General features: G+C 31.3%; 2 protein-coding genes across 5 annotated transcripts; one reads left to right on the top strand and one right to left on the bottom strand.

Annotated features, from left to right (window-relative positions):
* Positions 1 to 378: 378 nt before the first annotated feature.
* LOC125878537 (UDP-sulfoquinovose synthase, chloroplastic) lies at positions 379 to 4826 on the top strand. Of its 2 annotated transcripts, XM_049559813.1 has the most exons (3): positions 379 to 528; positions 2277 to 3357; positions 4180 to 4826. In XM_049559813.1, exons 2-3 carry the CDS (start codon positions 2314 to 2316, stop codon positions 4579 to 4581), a joined length of 1446 nt encoding a protein of 481 aa, XP_049415770.1. In that variant the 5' UTR covers positions 379 to 528; positions 2277 to 2313; the 3' UTR covers positions 4582 to 4826. The 2 variants fall into 2 exon arrangements, with proteins under 2 accessions (XP_049415770.1, XP_049415771.1); XM_049559814.1 differs by lacking the exon at positions 379 to 528 and having other exon boundaries at positions 2269 to 3357.
* A 332-nt stretch (positions 4827 to 5158) lies between these two features.
* Positions 5159 to 18777, bottom strand: LOC125841129 (putative uncharacterized protein YDL057W). Of its 3 annotated transcripts, none has more exons than XM_049520147.1 (7): positions 18686 to 18768; positions 17245 to 17386; positions 16368 to 16450; positions 15586 to 15707; positions 14034 to 14198; positions 5964 to 6057; positions 5159 to 5751 (listed from the first exon to the last, which is right to left on the bottom strand). In XM_049520147.1, exons 3-7 carry the CDS (start codon positions 16436 to 16438, stop codon positions 5505 to 5507), a joined length of 699 nt encoding a protein of 232 aa, XP_049376104.1. In that variant the 5' UTR covers positions 16439 to 16450; positions 17245 to 17386; positions 18686 to 18768; the 3' UTR covers positions 5159 to 5504. The 3 variants fall into 3 exon arrangements, with proteins under 3 accessions (XP_049376104.1, XP_049376103.1, XP_049376105.1); XM_049520146.1 differs by having other exon boundaries at positions 5160 to 5751; positions 17268 to 17386; positions 18686 to 18777; XM_049520148.1 differs by lacking the exons at positions 5159 to 5751; positions 5964 to 6057 and adding an exon at positions 6232 to 6276 and having other exon boundaries at positions 17268 to 17386; positions 18686 to 18777.
* Between the last annotated feature and the right edge of the window lie 8902 nt (positions 18778 to 27679).

Below are 27679 nucleotides of genomic sequence, written 5' to 3'. Positions count from 1 at the left end.
ATCTCATTTTTTTGTCATCTGATTCGGTATATAATTAGCCATTTTATACATTTCGGTATAAAATTATAAAATGCATTTGTGTTTGTATAAAGCGAGAGAAAAATGTATATATAAATACAAATACATATATTTTCGTCATATACACTTATAATTATACAAATTACAATATATAGATGAATTTATACAAACTGAACAATTTATATAATATTGGATGTATTTAGCGAATTATGGAGTATAATTATACAGATTATAACTATAATATATAAATATAATTTTTATGTTTGGTATATGTGAAAGTTGTTCATTAATATAAGCAACACCACAAGGCACAGGATTGAAGTGGCAAGGGTCAGGGAGGGACAAAGTTGTAATTTTGTCGTCAACAATGTTGGGATGTACAGAATATCCGTTTGGGCAAAACTATGATGCTTGCCCAGGGATAAATGAACATCTTAGCCCCAATACTTAGCCGAGATACCTTTCTCACTCTATTATTCTAAGGATTTTATCTCTAACAAGCATCGCCAGGTGACCCATTTAGCTTCTAAAAGTTGCTTTTTTTGAAATATTTTCTGAAAATTTTAGTTTCATAAGTTGATTCTTTACCCTCTTAATTCTACAAGTTGGTTCAGTTTTTGGTGACCATTTTAGTCCCAGATGTTGTTTTTTTGCAATATTTGGTGAAACTTTCATGGGTTTGGTTTTATGTTGTCAGTTGACTATTTTCTGTTCTAGTTTGTTCTTTAGGAACACTTGGGGTTTGACTAAATATTATCAATATGTGTTTTGCTGTTCTGGAGGAGTAGACTAACTGGGAGAGAAATTTATGTCTGTATTGAAAATGTCTTAGGTTTTTGAGCATTTTGTAACACGAAATCCATCATCGGCAAAAATTATACTCCACTATTTTAATCTTTGCCATTTTTGGGCTTTGTTCTAAGTGAAACTATTTCATTGTTACCGCTATGATAGTGTAACTGACCTTATCCTAGTTTCAGCAAGGTTGTTTAATCATCTCTTTGAAACACTGTTTATGCTATAATGCTGTAAAAACAACTCATGTTTCCGGTCTATTTGCACTAGGAAGGTTATTACATCAAGATGCTTTGCTTGGTCCTAATTGCACATTCATGCTGAGGACGGACAAAGCTGTGATTAGTAAAATGATCAATTAGTAGTGGAAGTGTCATCATGACTTTGATAGAACAAATATTTGTGTTAGTTATCCTTTCAATTAAGCAACTTTACCTTATTGAGTGGTGATCCAGACTGATATTTCATCAGCCGAAGTTTCCAGATGGCATTCGCTGTTTGCATCTTCTTGCGATGCCTGCAAAAGGCAAGGACTAGGATGGAGATGATCTCCCCTCTGAAGAGATATGGTTATTGCTGCTTTGTTAGAATGTGTAGTGAAAAAATCAACTAATTTGTTTGCTACTATCAATCTTACAATTATGTGTCCACATTTCCAGAACCATTTAAACCTTCAAATTTTGGGCATACTGGCAGGGAAGCCCTGTCAGATCTTCCACCTGCTTCCTACACTATTGTTCTCATACCGGTTTGACACTTTGCCCATCTGTATTTTGATGCTTCATTCCTTCCAACAATACTTACAATTTATCGTGGTGTATTCTATTTCAGCTTTGATTCTGTGAAAAAAACACCTTCCCTAAGGATGATCATACGTTCTTTGCCAAGCATATTTGCTTCGCCAAAAGTTTGTGTTCTCATAAATTTTTCACCTTTCCAAGCATTTTGGTTCAGTGATAAGGATGCAGCGGGATGTGTGAACTTGGCGCACCTACCACTGGTTCGAAGCCTGGTATTTAAGTGGGAGAAAGGGTAGAGGGGTGGGCCCATACTCCCTCCAGTTTCAAATGCACAGTTAGGGTTTGGCCTAGCAAACTCACAGGAAATCTATCAATCATCAAAAAATAATTTTCTTCTTACATTTTGGGCAGTTCTTTCAAGAGGAATGTGGTAAAAGTGTATTAGCCATCATAACCTTACTTCTATTTTGTGATTGAAATCTATTTCCATTAACAGAAAGAGAAAGAGAAATTTAAAATCTAGCAACAGAATGATTTTTTACACTAAGAGGACACTTGCTGTTTATCTTTATTATTTTTTGTTTTTTCAGTTACCTGACACTAGCTATTTTAGTGTTTTTTTGTATTGGTTTTCAGTTTTCTTGTTAGCTTTCCTATTTTGTATTTCCTAGTTAGCATAGGAGTCTGCGTTCTGCTCTGATTCTTTTTTTCTTAGTTTTGCAGGTTTAAGAAAGTTTAGGCTCATATCGAGGCGGCTATCATGGCACATTTACTCTCTACTACATGTTCTTTAGATGTCTCTTCCAGCAACAAGCTGCACTTCAAGTCAATTAACCAATGCTCTACTCCTATTCCAACATCTTTTAATATGGGAATTTCTTTCTCACCCTTGAAAAAGCTAAGTTTGCAAAGCAAAAGGTCTGCAAAATATGTGATCAGAGCTTCAGCTGTTTCCATGAGCCAAGAAGCCAGAACCCAGAATGACTCTGGTTCTCAACAGACCACTGATGGAGCCTCCACTAGGAAGAAGGTCATGGTCATTGGTGGGGATGGCTATTGTGGCTGGGCTACTGCTCTCCACCTATCCAACAAGGGATATGAAGTTGCCATTGTTGACAACCTTATCCGTCGCCTATTTGACGACCAGCTTGGTCTAGATTCTCTAACACCCATCTCATCTATCCATAACCGCATAAGGCGTTGGAAATCTCTCACAGGAAAAGACATTCAACTGTTTGTTGGTGATATATGTGAGTTTGAGTTCTTGGCAGAAGCCTTCAAATCCTTTGAACCTGATTCTGTAGTCCATTTCGGAGAGCAGAGGTCTGCCCCTTATTCTATGATTGATAGGTCAAGAGCTATTTATACCCAACATAATAATGTGATAGGGACACTTAATGTACTATTTGCCATAAAGGAGTTTAGGGAAGAGTGTCATTTGGTCAAACTCGGGACAATGGGGGAATATGGGACCCCTAACATAGATATTGAAGAAGGTTATATAACTATTACTCATAATGGAAGAACAGATACTCTTCCTTATCCCAAACAAGCAAGCTCTTTCTATCATTTGAGTAAAGTCCATGATTCCCACAACATAGCCTTTACTTGCAAGGCGTGGGGAATCAGAGCTACCGACCTGAATCAGGGAGTTGTATATGGGGTGAGGACTGATGAAACTGCAATGCATGAGGAGCTGGTTAACAGACTTGATTATGATGGAGTATTTGGAACTGCACTAAATCGGTTCTGTGTTCAGGCTGCTGTTGGACATCCACTTACGGTGTACGGTAAAGGAGGGCAGGTACGAATTTCCTCTTTTTCCATGTGGTACTGCATTTAATGAATAAACAACTAATACTATTGAAGAAATCTTGAGCTCTATCCATAGATCGTCAAGTGAAACTTCTTTCCTGGCTTTTATAAAGTGCATAAGATATACATTGAATCCATCTCTGATGTTTTTGTTATTTGTTCTTTCGGACGAACATATAAAAAAAAAAAAATTGTTCTTGGGACCATAAACAGGGTGAACTTCAATAATCAGTGACATGATCCATAACTGCCCTCATCAAAAGAGAGTTAAGATGCAACTCATTCTTCCATTGCCATGACTGTAACCATTCAATACGGAGATAGGGACCGGAAAAACCTTTTATTTTTATCAGGAAGGGATTGAGAAACCTTCTATATAGAAAATGCTAGAAACACTGGACTGTAGACTGTTCTGCATATATTCTCCCCAACTGCTGAATATAAGCTGATATTTCTTCCCTTTGTGTGTTTGTAATTCATTGCACCAGAATTCGCAATACCCATGAAAAGTAAGCTTTAGTACAATTGGACATGGAAGGTATTGAGATTTGGATGATCTCACCTCATATAGTGCATCTAACACGATTATCCAGAAAGCAAAATCAGTGTTGAGAAGGGGGGCAGTACGGTCTTTAGAAAATAATAAAAGGTGAATTTGAGTGGCTTCCTTCCTTTGGATGGGGCTTGATTTTTGTTCACTCCCGCTTGCTGTTTATATTAAGTTATAAGCATCCTGACCAACTACCCCCTGACAATAAGTCGTTTGCCATTTAATAGCATTCCTAGCTTTTCTAATGTGTGTTTTTTACAGACCAGGGGATATTTGGATATTAGAGATACAGTTCAATGTGTTGAAATTGCAATTTCCAATCCAGCAAAACTAGGAGAGTTCCGGGTTTTCAACCAATTCACAGAGCAGTTTTCAGTAAATGAGCTTGCAGCCCTTGTCACCAAGGCAGGGGAAAAACTTGGACTTGAGGTGAAGGCCATATCAGTGCCCAATCCAAGAGTAGAAGCAGAGGAACACTACTACAATGCTAAACATACTAAACTTATTGAGCTGGGACTACAACCTCACCTTCTTTCTGATTCTCTTCTAGACTCTCTATTGAATTTTGCTGTTCAATATAAGGATCGTGTCGACACAAAGCAGATAATGCCTAGTGTTTCCTGGAAAAAAATTGGCGCGAAGCCAAAGACTGTTGCAGCATAAATCACTTAGACAAGCTATAGAGACTTAAGACTGGAAGTTCTTGTATGCCATTTTAAATAGGAGTTATAGTATTTTTACAATGCCTTGCACAATTTTATGTTGTAACTTTGGGAAGTATTTGTTGTATTCGGAAGCTTGTGAAGGTTGTGGATGTAGATTTTGTTGGAGGAAATACTCGAGGTAGTCATGACCTGTTTCAAGCCTGAAACTTATGTGATTTACTTATCAATTTAGTTTTGGCTACATAGACCTGTTCCCGGATATCCTCCTCATTTTGACAGATGAATTTTTGTTTGCATAGTGACTGAAGATAGGTTTCCTAAAAGGTCCATACTTCAAGAGGACACTGTATAACATTAATGGTTTATTGGCTTGTTAAGTCATAATATTCAAGTAAAGAAGTTGAAGCATATGTAACTTTGTTGAAAATTATTTGAACTCTTGAGATAATTAGGACATCTCCTATGATGATGTCTTTGCTTGTATTGTTTGCTGGCAATAAAGCCAAAGCAAATGAACCTCAGCATAATCTGTGCAGCTATGAGACTTAGAAACACCACAGAAAATGAACCAAAAGCAATTTCAACATTTCACTACTTGTATAAATCAATGTTCATCATGTTTGATATAAAATTGTACAGAAGTTAAAAGAATGTTGAAAGATGGTTCTTCCCAGCAAAAATAGGGAAGAAAACAACCGCCATTACTACCATAATATCCTTTTCTTGTTTTCTTCCCCATCTTCTGCAGTACCTATAAGTTTCATGTGATGCCCCGAGTTTTGGCATTTGGTCCTTCAAATACTTAATTAGCAGTGAGATTACAACAGTGGCTATGCTCATTTACAAAGTTACAAGCTGTTTTGGTGTCTGCTTCATGTTGTTGGTAAATAATTAACTTGTACACAACACAAGGATACTGGATCAAAATCGTGAAGGTATATATCCACTTGTTCTTTTGCATGACTGAGATGGCATAGCCATGTAGTTTCCACCTAAACCTGCTTTCACAAAAGCCACCACAACTGAAGACAACTCATCTTGATGCAAAGTGAATTCATGATCAGCTCCTTCAATAATTTGTAATTTATGATTTGGCACATTCTTGGCAAATTCCATAGCATCTTCAACTGGCACCATTTCGTCCATTGAACCATGGACTGTCAACACCCTATTATATTAACCCAGCAGGTTTAATACACAGTTGATGAACAAATAACCATTCACAAGCAAAAGTAGCCTCATACTGAGATGTGCACACAATGGGCACAGAAAACAAATTAGTGCCCAACTGTTGAAAAGGTTGTATTCATACAGTAGACATGATGTGAAAACTTAAGAATCACTTAGTTCTAACTTCTAATCAAAATATCAATTCCTGACCTGCAGCTATTGGGGATACTTTGACATGATCCACGAGTATCAGTTGTTAGACGGTCCATCAACCTTTCCTCAGTGACACGATACTCGAACCTTCCTGCAAATAGCAAGAGATTACACTGTGTAGGATTAACAACTGAAGGCAATCTTAAAACCCATCAAGAAAGTAGGAATTTGGGTTACCACATCTTTTGTGGGTATGTCGAATTAGATTTTCTCATTGTTATACTCCCACAGGTGTGTTATATGCAGTCGCGTGCTAGGATAATTTCATTAAGGAGTATCAGAATAGAAAACAGAACTGATCACTCTCAGCCTAAGAATAGTGGAGGAAGCAACCACGAATTAGAGATTGCATAGGATCAACAGCACAAGGTTTACCTAGAATTCATCTTCTTTATGCCTCTTTTGGTGCAGTGATGTACCCAGAATTTTGCACATGGATTCGCCCAGAGTCTAAGGCATACCTGTGGCAAAACCCACTAGCATGGGAAGGTGTAAAATGGACAATACCAGACATGACAAAGGGGTTTTACTGTTGCTCTTTTTTCATTTCATAATAAAAGCTTCAAAATAAGCTCTTCATTTTTTTCCACCAAAACACACTCCTTTTTAAAGTTATTTTGTGGAGCCTAACAATAAATATGGATTACAACAAAAGATTTAAAGTGAATTACAAAGTTAAAATTCGAGTTAATTGAGAATACATAAACTTCAACGAGACAACATACAAAAAAACAAGGAAGCAAGGAGTTGCTGCAAGAATGTGTATATTCCTTGGGAACGAAAGCTACAGATCATCAGGTATCATTTAAATATAGGATCAAATAATTATGTGCTAGAATGAAGCGACATATTCACGATAGGTGATGCAGAGCAATGTCTGAAACATATGTGTTGGGGCATAGGCTTGAAGTATAATAACCCTACGTTGAAGCAACTGACTCGGTGACTAGAGTGTGATTCTTCATTATACTAAGGTGTTTGCCTCTACATATTTGCACATATTTTAGATTTTTAAATTGATATGCTCCCTCCGTTTCAATTTATGTGTCTTACATTCCGCTTTAGTTTTGTTTAGAAAAGAATGCCACATTCCATATTTAGTAAGTCTTTAGTTCCAGACTTATAATCATCAGAACTTATCTATTTGAAGCATAGCATTATGTCATTCTCATCAACCACACTTGTGTTGTACCTCACATTTACAACCCATATCTTGCAGAGGCGTCTACAAGATTTCGGCAAGATGCATCTTAAATATAAATCTGATCAAATTGACTTTTTGGTTCTTAATATGAACAATTAAATTTTAAAAATTATAGGTCCAAAATATATAATACTATTAGTTTAAATTTTAAAACACACATTTCATTTAGTTATATAAAAAATTTACAGTGCTAAAATTTTAGGAATTTTTAATGTAACACACTTGAAAAATTGAAAGAAAAAAAGTTGAAACACCAAAAGTGTAACTGATAACCCCTTAGAGAGGTGTTACTCAAAAAGACGAGATAGATAAAAGATTTAAATTTTTATTCTCACTTAGAGAGGTGCACCCAATCATCATCAATACTTTGAACGTGGGTTCACAAAGTTATATTTAAATATTTTTTAAAAAATATAACATTACTATATATGATCTAGAGCGAAATGATTTCCATCAGCTAAACCAGCCACACCAAGTCATCTAACCATGTCCACTACCTCCCTATGTGGTTTAATTTACTATCATCCACTGACACTACTAAAACATCGCTAAAAAAGACAGACCAAAAAGCTATAGACGACGTCGCTCCAAAAAACGATGCCATTTGCGACGCTGTCCATTGTTTTTATTATTTTTTAATTTTTGCGACGGACAGTGACTCTATGTCCGTCGCTATTTTTGGTGGATTTTTGCGCCAAATATATACATAATTAATAATTATTTATTTAATATAAGTAGAGACGCCATCCGTCGCTTTTAATTAAAAATAACTATTTTTAAAATTAATAAATAGCAATGTCGTCCGTTGTTTTTGATTAAAAATAATTATTTTAAAAATTAATAAATAACCATGTCGTTGGTCATTTTTAATTAATCAATTATTTTTATAAATAGCGATGGACGGCATCTCTTAGTCTGTCGCTTTTTGGTCAAATATTTTTAAAAAGCAACGGACAACGTCGCTTAATCTGTCACTTTTTGGTCAAACATTTGAAAAAAAAAGTGCTTTTTAAAAAATATCTTTGGGACAGACGTGCAATTCCTCCATTTTTCTCAATCCCTCTTTTTCTCTCTTCTCCTCTCTAAGACCCCACCCCACCTCCCACGGTCTCTCTCTCCTTTTTAAGGTTAGAGTTTCACTTTTAGTTTTTTTTAACCAAGTAATATTTGATTTGTTAGCTAGTTTATTCTATTTAGTTTGTTGAATTTGTGTTATTTGATTGTTAGTTAGTGAATGAATTTTTAATTTTGATTTTAGGACTTAAGTTTGAATTGGGATTTTTGAATTAGATTGTGAATTGGGTATTTTTTTTTGAGTTGATATTGAAGTGTTTTGAAGTTAGAAATTGAAGTGTTTTGAATATAAGATGTTTGAAAAGTTGAACTATTGAATATACTTGAATATCATGAGGTTTTTTTTAATTAGATGGTGAATTGTCTATCATTGAGTTGGAGTTGATTTTGAAGTTAGATATGAACTTGAATTACAACTTATAATGAATTATAACTTAGATTTATAAGAACTTGAACTTAATTAGAACTTTGAACTTGAAATCTTATTGACCTTAATTAATTAGAACTTAAACTGTGAAGTATTTGAAATCTTATTGACCTTAATATATTTGAACTTAATTTATAATAACTTGAACCTAATTAGGATGATTAATTATTTGAAATTTTAAGTTTAAATAGAGTATTTTTGGTTGGTATAAATTTTGAACTAATTAATTAGAACTTAGAACTTCATGTTGTCATGAATTTAATTAGATACTTTAATTTTAATTATACTAGAGAATTTTGTACTTTAACTTAGAAAAATTAAACTTGAATGTGTCATGAACTTAAAACTTAATTATAACATGAATTTGTAAGAACTTGAAATTTATTATTAGGTTGTGAACTTTAGAAGTCTTGAAAAACTGTAGTCTTTAAGAATTAATTAAGCTTGAATTTTGGAGATCTTGAAATGTAGTATTAATGAACTAATTATGTATATAAATTAGCTAAATATATATAAGTAATAATAAATATAATTATTAAGTAATTATAAATATAAATATATATTAACAATATAAATTAGTTTAATCAAAATTTATAATTGAATATCTATATTTTTGTACCTGGATCATTGTTTGTGGATGTATAACATGCATTATGAAACTAATGGTGGTTTGAAACCTGAGTTTATTGACGGTGTTATTGAACATACACTGACACTTGATATTTTCAAGAATAATGGATTGGTTAGGTATCCTTGTAGTGCATATAAATGCTTGAATTTTTTTAATCCAGATACAATCATGGTTCATTCGTACTATAATGGATTAAAGCCTAGATATTTTGTACGGATTGATCATTAACAAAGAGATGGATTGAATGGTATGTTTTATAATTCGATGCTCATGGATGAATATAATATGTTTGCACCACATAGCCAAATTAGGGTTGAACAATATGGATGTATCCATTTGAGAGGTAAATAATGCATCACCTTAACTGGAACCATCTTTCCAGCAGGAGTCCTCTTATAACGAGCATGTCCACAAAACTTACAATTTTTTAATTCACTATCAGTCTAGTAAAATAACATACAGTCATTAACACAACAATGAATTCTATCATACGACAATCCTAACTTGAAAACCAAATTCTGTCTGATAGAAGTTCTTAGGTATGTTAAACTCCGGATTAACTAGTTCACCCAAAAGATCAACCATTGAGTCCATAGCCGTATTGGGAACACTCCAATCTGATTTAATATTAATTAATCTAACCACAACTAACAAGGCAGAATGTGGATCCCTTCACATAGTGGACGACTAGATTCTTCTAATTGATCATAGAAGCGTCTTGCTTCTTCATTATGAGCTTCATCAAAATATTGTTCGGTTTCATCCCATCTTGAACCCCAAAAGCATCATTGATCATTTCATAAACTGTATCATGTTCAACCCCTAATTTGGCCATGTGGTGTAAGCATATTATATTCATCCACGGACAGCGAATTATAAAACATACCATTCAATCCATCTTTCTTCATGATCAACCCATACAAAATATCTAGGCTTCAATCCATTACGGTACAAATGAACCATGACTATATCAAGATGAAAAAACTTCAAGCACCTACATGCACTACAAGGACACCTAACCAATCTATTATTATTGAAAATATCATGTGTCAGTGTATGTTCAATAAACCTCTAACACCATCAATAAACTCAGGTTTCAAAACACCACCAGTTTCATATTGCATGTTATACACCATCTACAAAAATATAGATATTCAATTATAATTAAATTTAATTAGATTAAACTAATTTATATTGTTAATATATGTTTATAATTACTTAATAATTATATTTATTAATATATATTTAGCTAATTTATATACCTAATTAGTTCATAAATACCACATTCAAGATCTGCAAAGTTCAAGCTTAATTAATTCATAAAGATTACATTTATCAAAATTTCTAAAGTTCACAACCTAATAATAAATTTCAAGTTCAAAGTTCTTACAAAATCAAGTTATAATTTAGTTTTAAGTTGTAATCAAGTTCTAAGTTCATGACACATTCAAGTTTAATTTTTCTAAGTTAAAGTACAAAATTCTCTATTTCAAGAATAATTAAAGTTAAAAATTCTAAAACTAAAGTATCTAATTAAGTTCAAGTAATTCATGACAACATGAAGTTCTAAGTTCTTATTAATTAGTTCTAAAGTCTAAAGTTCAAAATTTATACCAACCAAAAAAATTCTACTTAAGCTTAAGATTTCAAATAATTAATCATCCTAATTAAATTCAAGTTATTATAAATTAGGGAAAAGGCACAAGCACCCCCTCAACTATACGCGAAATCTCAGCGACACACCTTAACTATACATGAGTCCTATTACCCCTGGATTATTTTAAAGTGAAATAAACACACCCTTAACACAGCCTAAAACCTATATAGTCACTCACATGATGGGAGATGTCTTACACTTGCCTCCAAGTCATCATTATGTCAATGCCACGTCAATAAATAGTCAGATTTTAAAATAAAAATAAAAATCCATGTCATTTGATTCCTTCTTTTTCATTATCAACACCCACTCCATAACCAATAAACCCATTTATTTCGACCATTAAAACTCATAGCAATCACCATGAAAATTATAACCCACCACCAAATTTATCCCTTCACTAACCAGATTCAATATCTACTATCAATTTCATCTTTTTACCACGAAACATCAAAACACAAACCATATATTTTTCACCGACATTTAAATCCACGACAAAATATAACTCCAATCCTCAAACGCTCGAGCTATTAAATCTGAATTTTAAAATGCTAGATCTCTTACATCTTATTGAAGTTTATGACCTAACAAAATAAGTAAAAATAAAATTTCATAAACCATGGTCCAAAATCTCCATTGAAGAACTACCTAAATTTTTAACTCTAATTTGAAAAGAATTTAAAATTAGAGTTATTTTTTTCTGATTGAATTTGGGTTAAGAAAGACCAATTGAAGTGAGAAGGGAAGAGAAGGAGGCGGGGTGTTTTGATAGAGAACTAAAGTGGATTGAAGTTAGGGGTGGGGTAGGGGTGGGATGCCATATTGTTGGAGATCTGAAGTGGAGGGCAGGGGTGGGGGCGGAGACAGGGGCAAGGTCGGGGGTGGGGGTAGGGGTTGGGGGTAGAGGTAGAGTAGGGGTATGACATGGATAATTGAGGAGGGGAGGATAATTAAATTATTTATTTATTATTTTTTTAAAAAAAACTCTAATTTAAATTGTGCTCTTTATATGTTGCCTAAATTAAATTCATAATATGCAAAAAACAAATCCTCATTAGTGAATTTCATGCTATGTATTTGAGTAAAAAATGAAAAAGAAAAGAAAAATTCTCTCAATACTATACAAATTAATGAAAAACACTAAAAAGAATTCTCCGATAATTTATATATGTTGTGAAAAATTATAAAATTTGACTCTATTTCTTAAAGGAAAAAAAAAGAAATTCAATTAAAAAGATATCAATGTAAGTTTTAATGTTAATTAATTATTTGTACTAATTAATTATAAAAATGTCCAATTAAAAATGAACATGTATCCATATTAATCAAATTTTAATACCTCTTTTTCGTATATCACATGCCTCTAAGAGAGTAAACACACTATATGTGCTACCTCAAAACGGAAGGGTGCGTTTCTTACACTTTAAAATAATACAGGGGGTAATAGGACTTCTGTATAGTTAAGGTGTGTCGTTGAGATTTCGCGTATAATTGAAGGGGGTACTTGTGCCTTATCCATATAAATTAAGTTCAAAGTTCTAATTTAGTTCACATATATTAAGGTTAATAAGATTTCAAGTACTTCAAAGTTCAAATTAAGTTCTAGTTAATTAAGGTCAACAAGATTTCAAGTTCAAAGTTCTAATTAAATTCAAGTTATAATTAATTATAAATTCTAAGTAGTAATTCAAGTTCATATCTAATTTGGAAAAATGCATAAGTACCCCCCAACCTATGCCCAAAATTCCAGAGACACACTTATACTATACTAAGGTCCTATTATCCCTGCGAACTTATTTTATAAATAATTTTCTACCCCGTTTCGGCCTACGTGGCACTATCCTTAAAAAAAATTTCAACACACGCTGCGCCCAGAAAATAGTGCCACGTAGGCTGAAAAGGGGTAGAAAATTATTTATAAAATAAGTTCGGGAGTGTAATAGGACCTTAGTATAGTATAAGTGTGTCTCTGAGATTTCGAACATAAATTGTGGGGGTACTTATGCATTTTCCCTATCTAATTTCTCTAACTTCAAAATCACTTCATCAATTCCAACTCAATAATATATTCATGACATTCAAGTATATTCAATAGTTCAACTTTTCAAACATCATATATTCAAAACACTTCAATTTTTAACTTCAAAACACTTCAATATCAACTCAAAAAAAACCCAATTCACAATCCAATTCAAAAATCCCCAATAAAACTAAAGCCCTAAAATCAAAATTAGAAATTCATTCACTAACTAACAATCAAATATACAAACTAATAATCAAATAACACAAATTCAACAAACTAAATACAATAAACTAACTAACAAATCAAATATTACTCAAATTGAAAAAAACTAAAATTAAAACCCTAACCTTAAGGAGAGAGAGATTGTGGGAGGCGGGGACGGCAGGGTGATAGCAGGGTGGGGTTTTTAGAGACAACGAAGAGAGAGAGAGGGATTGAGAAAAATGGAGAAATTGTCGTTTGTCCGAAAGATATTTTAAAAAAAGCGACAGACATTTGTCCTTCGCTTTTTTAAAAATGTTTGACCAACATTTTGACCAAAAAGCAACGAACTAAGCGACGCTATATGTCGCTTTTTAAAATATTTGACCAAACATTTTGACCAAAAAGCGACAAACTTAGAGATACCGTCCGTCACTATTTTTAAAAAATAATTGATAAATTAAAATTAATTAAAAACAATGGATAGCGTGGTTATTTATTAATTTAAAAATATTTTTTTTAATTAAAAACGACGGACGACGTCTCTACGCATATTAAATATATTATTATTAATTATATGCATATTTGACGGAAAAATCCGTCAAAAAAAAAGTAATGGACATAGAGTCACTGTCCATTGCATTTTGTAAAAAAAATAATAAAAACGACGGACAGTGTCACAAATGATGTATTTTTTTGGAGCGATGTTGTCCGTCGTTTTTTAGCAGTTTTTTCATAGTGATAGAAGTGTGAAACATCCAATGATCCAGACCAAAGACATTCACCAGAAAATGGGACAGAAATATGTCGATTATGAAGCACAAAAGGAAAAGAAGGCTATTAAGCATACCTTTTCTATTTCTAACATCAATAAAACCATTATGCTTTATCTTTTCTTTGAAGTCTCTGCCCAAGCGATCCTCTATCCCTCTCTCAAGATTGAAGCGCCCAGAAATATTGATGACAGTTTGTACATCCTTATAGTTTGAAGCATACAAGAGCACAGCATTTCCTCCTGTAGGTAAATCACAAAAAAAATACACTTTCAGCAGACTTTAGAGGTGATACGATTCGCAGATAAATAAGCTGGATATAGTTACTAAAACTGAACTGAGCTGCAGTATGTGTTGATTATGTGAAGAGTGGATACAACGCAAACTATAGCACAAGAAGATACTATCTTTCCTTGTTAATTTGACGGTGTCCAGACTCCTGTGAGATCAATACATCACTATCATGACAACTCGAAGTATTTGTGCAACTCTTACCGATAAGAAATTAAGTAGAATATATCATCATAAACAACAACGGTTAGCAAGACCATATAATGTTGGGGTAAAACATGAAGGTTGTCAACATTTACTGTTATTTTTTAAAGTTAAATCTAAAATGAACATAGAAGTAAACTCAAAATTTCTAAATTAGCAATCATAATTTGATTATAACAGAGAACTGTTTACTTAAAAAGAAAACCCTTCTTCAATGTTTAAAATAAGCTAACCTATGCCCGAAATCTCAAAGACACACTTAGGTCCTATTACCCCCGAACTTATTTTATAAATAATTCTCTACCCCTTTTCGGCCTACATGGCACTATCTTCTGGGCCCCAGCGCGTGTTGACAATTTTTGCTATATGGTTGATAGTGCCACGTAGGCCGAAAAGGGGTAGAAAATTATTTATAAAATAAATTCGGGGGGTTAATAGGACCTTAGTATAGTATAAGTGTGTCTCTGATATTTCGGGCATAGGTTGGGGGTACTTGTGCATTTTTGAGTTTGAAGACACAAAATTTTCAAATCACACCTATGCTTGCAAAACAGCAAAAGGTACTGTTAATGATCCCTCAAGTACTGAACCATTACAAGAACCCCCAACAATTTATTGGGGGTCACATAGACATAAAACACACACCCAAAAATGGAAGATAAAAATCAAGAATCTATTAACATATTTACGAATCCCGATCCTGGAAAATATTGATGACCTAATGAGAAAAACTAACCAACTAACAAAGAAAGGGTATTCATTTAGTCCTCATGCACTGCATAATAACTTACACCTTCTCCCTAAACCAGAAAAAATGGCAGTAGATTTAACATAAATCGCTAGGACAAAATGTAAAATCCCCACGTGAAACCATCAAGTATGATAAGCAGTAATGACAAGAAAGCTTCTATCTCTCAATGACTCAAATTAAGCAGCAGCAAAAAATAGCATTGCTACTAGTCCAAGAAACATCTGTTAGTTAGACTGCATGTGCTGTTCCAGTATGGTGGTACTGTAATCCTCCAAACACCACCATTCACACCCCTAACAAGAGAACTAGGAACGGGGAAAGGAAAAGAGAAACACAGTGTAGCTTCCCAAGATCAGGCATAAGTAGGCTTTCAAAGGCTATACCTTTGCTATGACCAACTATTGCTGCTATGAAACACTTCTCCTTATGGAAGTGCTCAACTATGGCACGAAGATCATCAGCTTCTCTGCGGTAGTTACCATACTGAAAGGAACCTTCGCTTTCACTGACACCAAAAATAAAGTGAGTTTTCAGTAGTTCGTTTCAATTATTTCTTACTGTGTTCATAATATTTAGAAATTAGAAATTTATCATCTCTATATAGAGAATATAATGCTATGCATAATGTAAGTCAAGTTTAATCCTGAGAATACTTGAAGAGAAGATCCATCTGACAGCACCCTATCTGTAAGATTCCAATTTAACAAGCTGGAAGCAGCAAATTGTCCATTAAAGTCACAAGAATCAACTACAGCTACTTCAAGACCAATATAGTGTATATGAAACAACACTATATAAGACAAGTATGCGAGGAGCTCCTAATACTTGCAAGTGAAAAGGGGAAAAAAAAGAGAACAAAACAAAGTATCGAAGTTAAATAAATGTATTTTTGGTCCATATGCATATGCAGCAGCAATCCACATGCATATATATTTAGTTCTCCCAAACACCTAAAGAATTTGCGCGTTTATAAGAACAGGTACTCCTAGTAGATTTTCCTCACCTTTCCAAAAAGCAGAGAATCCAATAACCATTTCTACATTGAGTAAATCTAAGTTGACAGATCAAGAGTAAGAGAAGAACAAAGTTCACTGGGAGCAGCACTCCCTTTCCATTTATTTGCTAACCTAGAGGTTTCTATATTGGCTTTTGTGCTTGAACATACCCATTTCCTGCAAAGTCAAAGCGGAAGGCACTGATTCCTTCTTTCTCAAAAGCAGCAGCAAGATTCACCATGGGGATCCGATCCTGAATTTAAAGAAAAATTAATAAAGAAAATTATTATTAGTCAATCACAATCAATGTCCAAAAATTGTACGATAAGACCAGAAAAAGCAGTTGAACAGCCTAAGAGTTGGATGTTGCTGGACTGAATCACATAATAAAGTAGAAAGCAAAATATTCAGTCCATTTAGGCCTTTGCCCCATATGTCCAGTCTCTAGAAGAATCCCTAAATGAATTTTTATCTAAGTAAATAAGCAATAATAATATCTTTGTAGATAGAAAGGAAGCATGTCAGTAAACTAGATTCAACAATAGTAAAACATAATGCAGCAGTCAATAAGAGTAGTGGCATATACAAGGACAAGTAGATGCACTGATACACCACATATTTCTCAGGGTGCAATTCATTTGCTCTTCAAGGAAGGATGGAAGTTATGATGAGAGTACTCAGACATTTAAAACAGCCATTTAATCTTTATTAAAAGCTTACAGGTAGTGCGAAAAAGTAAAAAACCTTCCTTTGTTTTTCCTTGGGGTATGGTAGTTGGGTTGGGGGGAGGGGAGGATAGACATAGAAGCAAGAGAATGTTTCTCTCAGCACAATCGCTACACTCAGTTATAGAAAAAAGAAGTTCCTAAAAGAATTTAATACCAAATTCAAGCTAAGCTTGAATGTTGCTGCATAGCAAAAGCAATAAACCATATTTTATATAAGAATATCTAATTCTCATAAAGAAAAATATATATCAACCCAGAACAGCATGCAGCAAAAATCAGATAAATGATTATATGAATAAGCCACATAAGTAATTCTTACGTGTTCAAATTATTGTGACAAACCTTCGATGATTTGAAACCATGGCAGATAACTACAAGCTCCAGGGAATTTGTTCCATGTAGCACGCCCACCAGTTTCTCACCATGACTGTTATGTACTGTCACACGCTTATGCCGAGTCTCTATGGAAGAAAAAGAAAAAAAGTAAGGGTGATAAAAACAAAAGATTGGCATCACTCCAACATAGTCAATGGGACATAGATAATTGCAAGCATAGCTAAACTACAGCATCCGTGATTCACATTCATTAACCGCTATAAAAACTCCTGCACAAATCACAATACTACAGCATCATAGAAAATTGAAAGGTCATCAAAATTACAGCATCATTGATTGACATCCATTAACTGCTATTGAACTCCTGTACAAGACTTCAATATTATTTATTTTCTTTTTCAAAAAGGTCTACAGTTAGATCATTATCACGTTATGCCTAAAGATGGTCCAAGATGAAACTTAAATACATTATCAAATAGCAAAAGACTTCCTTTTTATTGCCTTGTGCTTAACTCCTATTTAAGTAAGGCCAGCTGTAAACAAAGAAAACAAGAGATTCATGGTTGTACCGATACCAGTTGACAGCAATTTGCCAATTTCCTACAGTTGACCGATTGATCCATAAGAGTGGTAAGAGATGATATTTACAAGGGCGGGAAGCGGTATCGAACAAGAAGAGCTGGAAGCAAAGCACCCTTTGAACAGCTTCTATCTGACAGGAGGAAGTACTCAACTAGTGAATGAAAGGAAAGATTACGCTCGCATATAGTGCTGATATTTTCTTCCTTATGACTAAAAATGATTGGAACCTACATTAATCAGAATTATCAAGTCACAATGGCCTATCCAATTACCATAAGGTCATCTAAACATAAGTGGAGAGAAATTTCTTTAGGCATTTCATATTTGATACAGCAGTTGTCCGTGTAAAAAGGGCCACCTAGATATTTCTTTTATTGGGTTGTATGACAGCTATACAACGCGAAATTTCAGCCAATAATACAACAAATATAAATTCTTTATTTTTTTTGAAGAATCAAAACCATGATTATGGGCGGCTTATATAGCGTTGGGTTCTCCCACCTTAATAGCTAGCTTTTGCGGTGTTTGAATTGAGGCATAGTACTATCAGTTGTTAAACTACCAACAGAAATCAAATTGGGTGCTACGATTTTCACCATACAATACTAAAACTTGATAGTGGGAACTGAACCGAGTGCTTTACATATATATATATATATAAAACGGAGCAAATACAATAATGGAAAAAACCCAAAATTCTATCCTCGGAAAATCCAATTTAAAGACGATCAAATTCAGTAAAATATTAGAAACCCCAGAAAAATCACAAAACACGAACTCTTTTTGAATCTTGATGATCTGAAAGATTCAATTTATGCTCCTTTGTATAGTAAAGTGTTTACCTTGCAGATTGGGGATTGAAGGGGACGGAGCCATCTGAACAAAGCTTTTGGTCTCTCCAAGTTTACTAGTAAGGAAGAGATTACATTATGATTTATGCTTGTAAGACAGATATATAAATAATAATGTTTCACAAAATGATCCTTCAAAAAATCTATTACAAAATAAATTATTTTTTATTTATTAAGAATTTTTTACGAACAAACTTAATTATATGAAATAAATATTATGATATTAGATTAATTTGACCCTAAATACAACAAGTGGAAATAAGAGGTCGTACAGATCAGTTGTATATCCTCTCTTTATATATGATATGATCTTCAACATAGTTTATAAAAAGAAATCGTGATTAGTCATATACTCAACATTTATAACCTACAATTTCCCTTTCATTGAGAATTTATGTTGCTATTGGATATAAAAAGTTGCATGAATTTGAAATAAAACTTCTTAATTTTTCACTTTTGATAACATTCTCAAAAAGGTTTGCACCCCCTTCACTAAATTTGGAAGACCCTTAACCTATATCTCATTAGTAATTAGATCTATTTACTTGTATGTAAGTGTGGATAACCACACAGGTGAAGGTCAACATGATTGGTGATCACATGTATGGTTCCACACTTACATATACATTTGCAAAAAAAAAAAAAAGTCTTCATTTTAATTTGTTTGTCTTATTTTTAAATTTTTTTATATATTTAAAAAATACGAAAAAATATTATAAATCATGATAATTGATAACTTAAAATATATTTTTAAAAACATATAAAAAATTGATTGCTAATAAAAAAATTCATTGATTCAGAAAATTAATCTATTTGTGTCACATAAAATGGGACAAAAGAAGTAACATGTATTATTTAATTTGGAAACTACATAAAAAGTATTGTAAATCTCAAATCTCAATTATTAACAACATAATGGCTCTTGAAATTCTATTTGTGATACATATATTGGGACAAGGTAAGTAACATATATTATTTAAAATTACGTAAAAATTATAAATAACAATAATTAACAACTTAACCTATGTGGTTCCACACTTACATACACATTTGCAAAAAAAAATTCTTCGTTTTAATTTGTTTGTCTTATTTTTTATTTTTTTTATATATTTAAAAAATACTATAAATCATGATAATTGACTGCTTAAAATATATTTAAAAAAAACATATATAAAAGACATCAAAATTTGATAACTCTCTAAATTCTATCGAGGCCACATAAATTGGGATAGAAGGAGTAACATATATTATCTAAAAATTATATTAAAAGTGCTATAAATTATAATAATTAATAACTTAAAATATTTACAAATCATAAAAAAAAATTAATTGACTTTCGAAATTTAATTCATATCACATAAATTGAGACATAATAAATACTTCTTCTGTCCAACAATAGTTGTCCACTATTTACAAATCATAAAAGGAAAAAAAATTGGCCAAAATCATCCCTAAACTATACCCTTAACTTAAACTACATCCTTAAATTATCCTTCTTAACAGAAAACATCCCAAGTATTTAAAACTTAACCACTCCCATCCTTTTGTTAAAATTTTTGTCAAATAATTAATGGATTTTACACAAAAACATGTGAAAGTCACACTGCTCTCAATAAAACTTTTCCCACATAATTTCATTATCTGCTGGAAATAGCTCTCCCCCCAAAAAAAACTAATTTTCTTGAGACCATTATTTGCTGAAAAGAAATAAAGTTAGGATAGTATTGCAAAGAGTCATGATCTGCTCTTCTTCTCCTTTACCAACTTAACAAAGTTGGAGTTTAATTTCACATCATCTTCACCTTCTGTAAAGTCAAAATGTAATTAGATCAACAAACTTTCAGGGCAATTTGATAGTTGAAGTGATCAAGATTCTGAATTTCACATATGACACTCGAGTATTGTTCCCCATTATTAAAAGTAAAAGTCTCAAGTCGCCACCATTTCTTGCAGATTCAATGTGAAATAAATATTTCAACTGGTATTTTTTTAATATCAAATCAAATGAAAAAATAAATTAAAACAAAATTGCTAATAAAAGGATCTACATAATGTCAATTAGTGTTGTTGCCAAAAAGAATTCACAATAATATTTTAGATGTATCTCGGAATGAAGAGACTTTTTTAATCTTTGGTGATTTAGGGAGTTTTGCTTAGAATAGTATGAATTACACATATTTTGTATGAATTATGTTAATCTTTTGTCAAATTTTAATAGAAGGATGGAAGTTGTTAAGCTTAAAATACTTGAAGGATGTTTTTTGTTAAGAAGAATAATATAAGGATGTAATTTAAGTTAGGGGTGTAGTTTAAGGATGTTTTTGGCCAAAAACTCTGACTTGACACACTCCTTAAGAAACAATAGATAATCCTTTGACTTTATTAAATTTAATACTTTGAGTGTGTTAGATGATAAATAGTATTTAATAGTAAAGGTAAAATAGACACAAAAGATAAATTATCTCTTGATTTTTTAAATTTGACAAATATTATTGGACAACTATTTTTTTAGTATAGTAGACAACTATTATTGGACAAACAAACTAACATATATTGGGCCCGTGTTGGCACAGGCTCCATTATCTAGTATTACTAATAATGGAAAATGGGTTCAATATAATGAATACTATTGAAATTACAAAAGGGTTCACATGGTGATTAGTAGGAATTAATATGAAAAATTATGGGATAAGGGTCTGAAAAATACCTCAACTTTGGTCGAATTTGTTGTTATGATACTAAACTTTCATGAGGACCTATTACCTCTCTAAACTATTTAATACCATATTTTAAACATATATATTTGCCCACGTGGACATAAAAAATAATGTAAAATTATAAATAGTAATGTGTCCACGTGGGCACATATATACCTTTAAAATACACTATTAAATAGTTCAGGGGGTAAAAAATACGGTATTAAATAGTCTAGGGAGGTAATAGGTCCTCATGAAAGTTTAGTATCGCAACAGCAATTTCTACCAAAGTTGAGATATTTTTCAGACCCTTATCCCAAAAATTATCTAATAAAATATTTTTGTATCACTAAAATTACCCAAATTTTTTTTATCTTCTAAAATCATCATTAAACTATATTTGTTGCTAAAATGAATCTGATATGACAAAATAATAAAAAAATTATGTCAAATTATGACCCACAAATAAATAAAATTATAAAATATATTTATTACTATGCCCACCCATCCACACACAAATTGTCTCCCTCTAAAAGACTAAAACCCTATTTCTCCTGCTAAATCTTCCGCTTCTTCTACTTCTTTCTTTATTTCTTCCAAGTGCTGAATTTTTTTAAAAGGTCATTGATGTTGAAATTCTTCATAAACAATGGATTCCTTCATTTCTTTGTAATTTTTTTGGTTATGTCAGACACCTATTATGACACAATATATTATTGTCTTCTTTTTTTATTGGCTAACAATGGTGCTCATAACAACCTAATATGTAATATACATTTTAGAAATAGTCTAATGTTACTTGTGTTTTATTGATGTGCAAGCATGGTTATGTCACATGGTGCACACTAGAGGCAGTTATCGTCATGCCATTGAAATTAACAGTCATTTCTCTTTAATTTTATTTCCAAAACTGAACTTTTATCCATTGCGACGGCTCTTCCATTCAGCGATTTAGAATTTTTTTTTAAATGTTGTTGATAAGAAAAGGAATTTTGGTTGTATGTAATACTCCAAAAAAGATGTAACTGGTTTTATTGCAAAAACTGAATTTAAGAGAAGAAGGCATAAAAATGAATAAATTTTATAATTTTGTTTATTCATAGGGTTCATGATTACATGACATTAATATAAATAAATTTTATTTATTTGTGGGGTCTATGATTACATGGTCTAAAAATAATTTTATTTGTCATGTCAAATTAATTTTAATGATTTTAGAAGATAAAAGTGTTAAATTAAGTGATTTTAGTGATACAAAAAAAAAGTTTAATCACTTAATTAGATAATTTCTCATAGTTTAGTGACCTTTTAAGATATTAAGAGCATGTTTGACATTATTGTTGGGAGGCCAATTTTTTCTTTTTTTAAAATGAAGTGTTTGACAAATCCTTAAAACTGTTTTTTAATGAAAGCAGAAGCAGTTTTTCTGGTGTTGGAAAGAAGCTAAAAAATTATGTTTCTTAAAAAAAGAAGAAGCAAAAGCAGAAGCAAAAGATTATTTTTTTGATGACTAAATTATCCTTCCATATATATATATATTTATGAATATATTTCTTATTAATTAATTAGCATATCTTTTAAGTTTAGTTAAGTTTCATTCAAGAATTTTACTTTTATTTTTATATAATAAGTTTTTTATTTTATTTTACGTTTATACATTATTATTTTATATTTCATATTTTATATTTCATAATTTATATATTATTTTATAGAACTAGAAATAAAGGTAACAACAATATTTTTGTGGGATTAAAAAAAAGAAAATTTACGTAGAATGATTTTTTTGAAAAAAATATTAATTTTCGTATGTAGTGATTTAATTTGTGGAATCGTTTTTAAATTTATCTTGCTTGATATTTTAAATTATATTTAAATCATCATGTTAATATTATATTAATATTTACTTTATTTTTTTCTATGTATAATATTGATTGAAAATTTGAATATGTACATTTTCACTTAATTAAAATAAAATTTTAATTTAAACTTGTGTAATAGATATTTAAAATAATTTTTTCTCTATAAAACAATCTTAATATTAAAAGTACATTGATACTTGGAAAAATTACCTAACTACACAATCTTTCTTTCCATATTCTATAAAATTTCCTACCATTTTAATATATTACAAAATTCCTATTTTTCTCTCTTTCTCTCCTTTTCTAGATACATAACTCACAGCCCTCTAACCCAACAATTTTTTTTCCTATTTTCACGACTGGAATCAATCCCACAGATCAGTAGTTACCTTCATCATTCTATTTTTGAATTTCAAATCTATTCTTTCTCCAGTTCATCGATTTCAAGTTCCTAAAGAGGTATAACAATTTCTTCATCAATTTTTTCCTTTCCAGTTCTTGAATTATCATTTTTTTTTAAAAAAAAAAATTAGCTTTTTCATCCACAATTTTTTAATACATATAGATTTTGATGATGAAAACTTTCCTGGAAAAAAGATATAAACAACGAAACAATGTATTTATGGTGTTTATCCTACTTAATAAAAATGTATTTGATATATACTACTTAATGTATCATTTATATGTATCAAGTTCTACAATGTATCTTTAATCCTATTCAAATTTAAAAGGTTATATAGACAGTACCAAATCAGTTGTGTATTATGTATCTACAATTTTTAGTGTTTGTACAATCTTATCCAACTTAGAAGGCTATGTATATGTATATATTATCCAAAAATAATCTTGATACATTAATCATAATTTTCTATAATTAGAGCAGTACGTATCAGTTCCAATAATAGGTATATGATACATAACGTGACAATGTTGACTACTTTATTATGTATCAAATTATGGTAATTATGTAACGACAAACTAACACAGCGGCACAATTTTGTAACCATCTTATAACATATATCAGATACATTACAATAACCAATGATACAGTTATTCACAAAAAATCGACTATACAACATTTTGAGATCACAAATCAAAAAATCGACCACACAACATCTCTCCAACGTTTTTGTGTGTTGTATCAATGTATACTAGATACATTGAAAATTTCCGCTCATGTTTTTTCACCTCCAAGTACATACTAACGAAGATATTCATGATGTATCTTCTCAAATTTTTTGACAATTTTAAATCAAAATTGAAAGGATCTTCTATAAACTGGGAGAAGAATTTTGAATCTCAATTTTTTTCGATAATTTTGAATCAAAATTGAAAGGATTTTTGATGAATTGAGAGAAGAATTTTGAATCTCAATTTTTTTGTGACAATTCTGAATAAAAATCGAGAGGATCTTCAAACAATTGTATAGGGATAAAGCAACACTCGTCTCTATAATGTCTCAAATCTCCAGATTTTTCTCAACTCATCAATCTCCAAGCTGCAATGGCTGATTTAACTCACCTCACTTTTTCATAGTCTTGAATGTCACAAGAAAATAGAGATATTCATGATGTATCAACTCAATTTTCAATGATTTTGAATCAAAATTGAAAAGATTTTTAAAAATTTTGGAGAAGAAATTTGAAAATTGAATTTTTTGATGTTGTTATGCTTTGGGAGAGATTGATTAGCAGTGACAACAACGTAATTGCATGATTTATGAATTTGATATTTAATTTACGTTTCTGTTCCTTTTTAAGCACAATAGAAAAGATTTTGTTCCCTTTTTTAGCGCAACAAAAGAATTCTTCTTGTATCGAATTAATGTATTCGGATGGTGAATTAATGTATCCGAATGGTGACTTATGTATCCAGAAGGTACAAATTTTAAGGAATTATTGTAATTAGAAAAAGAGTAGGGATAGAATGTAATTTACTCTTTACACTATGTGATTTATGTAAGTTCTACTTAATACTTGCCCTTTTTCGTAATTTGACTCTCAAAAACATTTTTTTTTTAAATTGTCAAACACAACTTGTTTATCAAAAACACTTTTCAAATGAATTAGCCAAACACAAATTTTTATTTTTATTTTCAAAAGCACTATTCTGAAAAACTATTTTAACAAAGTACTTTTAAAGATAAACAGTTTTTAGCAGTAGTGTCAAACAGACACCAACTCTGACTAATAGCCATAAAATCTCATGACTAGTACGAAATTCAATGAAATGTTCGTTACTTTCACACACATAAAATGAAATTTTAATATTTTTTGTTCATATGTAATATATGGATCAAGTATAAGTATGGATCTTCAAATTAAATAAGACCCTTAATTTGGTTTCAAATTATAACTTTGGCCTTTATTTTTGAGAGTGCATATAGACACTTTAACTATCAAATACTTAAATAAAAAAAACACTCGAATCATGAAGTCAAAACGTGTGATATGCAGTCTCTCTAACGTGGATTAGTGAGCCACTGAATAGTTGCCAGCTAATTTAAAATTTTACACATAAATTTTAGAATTAAAATAACAAAACTAAATGAATATACAAGGGTGTAGAGTGAAATACTTCATAATTTTACTCGGTTCTCTCTTGAAGTTAAAAACGCGAACTCTAGCCCTAATTTCTTCATGAATCAAAGGAATATTATTGTTTAAAATTTGTGGTAAAAGTTTGTTTACTTGTATGTTTACATATTCTTCTTTCTCAATTTAGTCTAGATATATTTAATTTTACCCTTTTGAAAATTTATTTTTGATAGAAGGTATATTTTTTTGTCACTATGACTGTAAATCCGCTCCCTTTTACAGTTTTGGTCATATGGGTTATCTTATAGCTATTTTTCATCATGAAGGTCGCTTTTATAAAGATCAATATATGTCGAATTGGAAAATAATGTATTTAATATAGAGACAAAGATCATTTCTCTTTGAACAAATTGAAATCTTATGCAAAAGACATTAGGTGTGATAAAATTGAAGCCTTTTATACTGAAAACGCTATTACCCATAAATTTTTCAAGTTAGAAAGTAACAACCAACTGTACAATTTGTTAAAGATTTGTGGAGTGGGTCATCTTTTAAGTTGAATATGAAACATGTGATTATTAAAGAAGGGGTGTCTATTGTTTTGCCATTATTTTCTAATGAAAAAAAGAAGAAGAATAGGGCGACTATTCTAGATTTCACATCTTGAAGATGATATAAATAAGATAGCTAGAGTTGAAAAATTATTTGAGAAAAAAAATTGTGATTTTTTCCACTTTGAAGAGGAAGACTTAGATGATGTTTCGAATCAGGATGACAGTGAAGTTGATAAAGAATTGAGAGCTTTTAGAGAAAATCTTAAACAAGAAAAAATAATGAAGCTACAAAGCGAAAAAAGAGAATTACAAAAACTTTCAAGGATCAAGAGGTTGAGTTTGGAAGAGCTACATAGATAATGAACTTGAGAATGTTTTCACCAACAAGGCAGACAAATATAATGATATGTTGGGAGATGATGAAGAGTTTATTGGTTCATCAAATGAATCAAGTGAAGATAGTGATGCAGAGTAAGATGTTTTAGTAAAATTAGATGTTGATTTACCTTCAAGAATAAAAAATAGTAAGCTGAGGTATGATTATTCTTCTTTCATTTCTTTCTTTGAATTGGATATGATATTTAAGAGTGCAACTCAGTTTTAAAAAAGTTGTTATTGATTATATTGTTTAACATAAGTTTCAATTAAAGCTTAAACTCAATGAACCTCATAAAGTTAGGTAAGAAGTGAAGAAAAGTGTAAATGAAATATTTTTTATAAGGTTGAATAAAATACGAAAAAAAATTGTGAAAAAATACTATCCTGCTCATAAATATATGACAAAGAACATAAACAAGTTGTGATTAGCCAAATATGTGAAAACGTAGATGAGAGACAAAATAATATCTCAATCTGACATTGAAGTTCATAAGCCTCAAAAGACAATAAGAAAAGACTGAAGATTAAAATGAAATGATCAATATGTTACACACTAAAAATGAATGTTATTATCAAGTTCATGAGTGATTAGAAGCTTGAGTTTTCAAAATTATCAGATTACACTGATATGATTAAGAATATAAATTCTAAGACTTTTTGTTGGGTGAAAACTGACGATGAGACAGATTGTGCGAACACTTGTTCAAATATTTCTATGTATACTTTGTTGCATTGAAGAAAAATGGCGCGAAGGTTATAGAAATATTGTAAGAGTAGATGAATATTTTTTGAAGGGTGCTTATGGAGGAGAATTATTAGGGGCTTATGAAAAAATGAAAACCAACTGATATATCTAATATCTTGGACAATGGTTGACAAAGAAACTAAACAATCTTGGAGTTGATGCTTAAGCTATCTCATTCAAGATTTACAACTTGATGTTGAAAATGACATAACAATC

The sequence above is a fragment of the Solanum stenotomum genome, chromosome 10, assembly GCF_019186545.1.
Source record: "Solanum stenotomum isolate F172 chromosome 10, ASM1918654v1, whole genome shotgun sequence".
NCBI classification, from domain to species: Eukaryota; Viridiplantae; Streptophyta; class Magnoliopsida; order Solanales; family Solanaceae; genus Solanum; species Solanum stenotomum.
The sequence above is the reverse complement of the archived record's forward strand: the minus strand, read 5'-3'. Positions and strand labels throughout refer to the sequence as shown.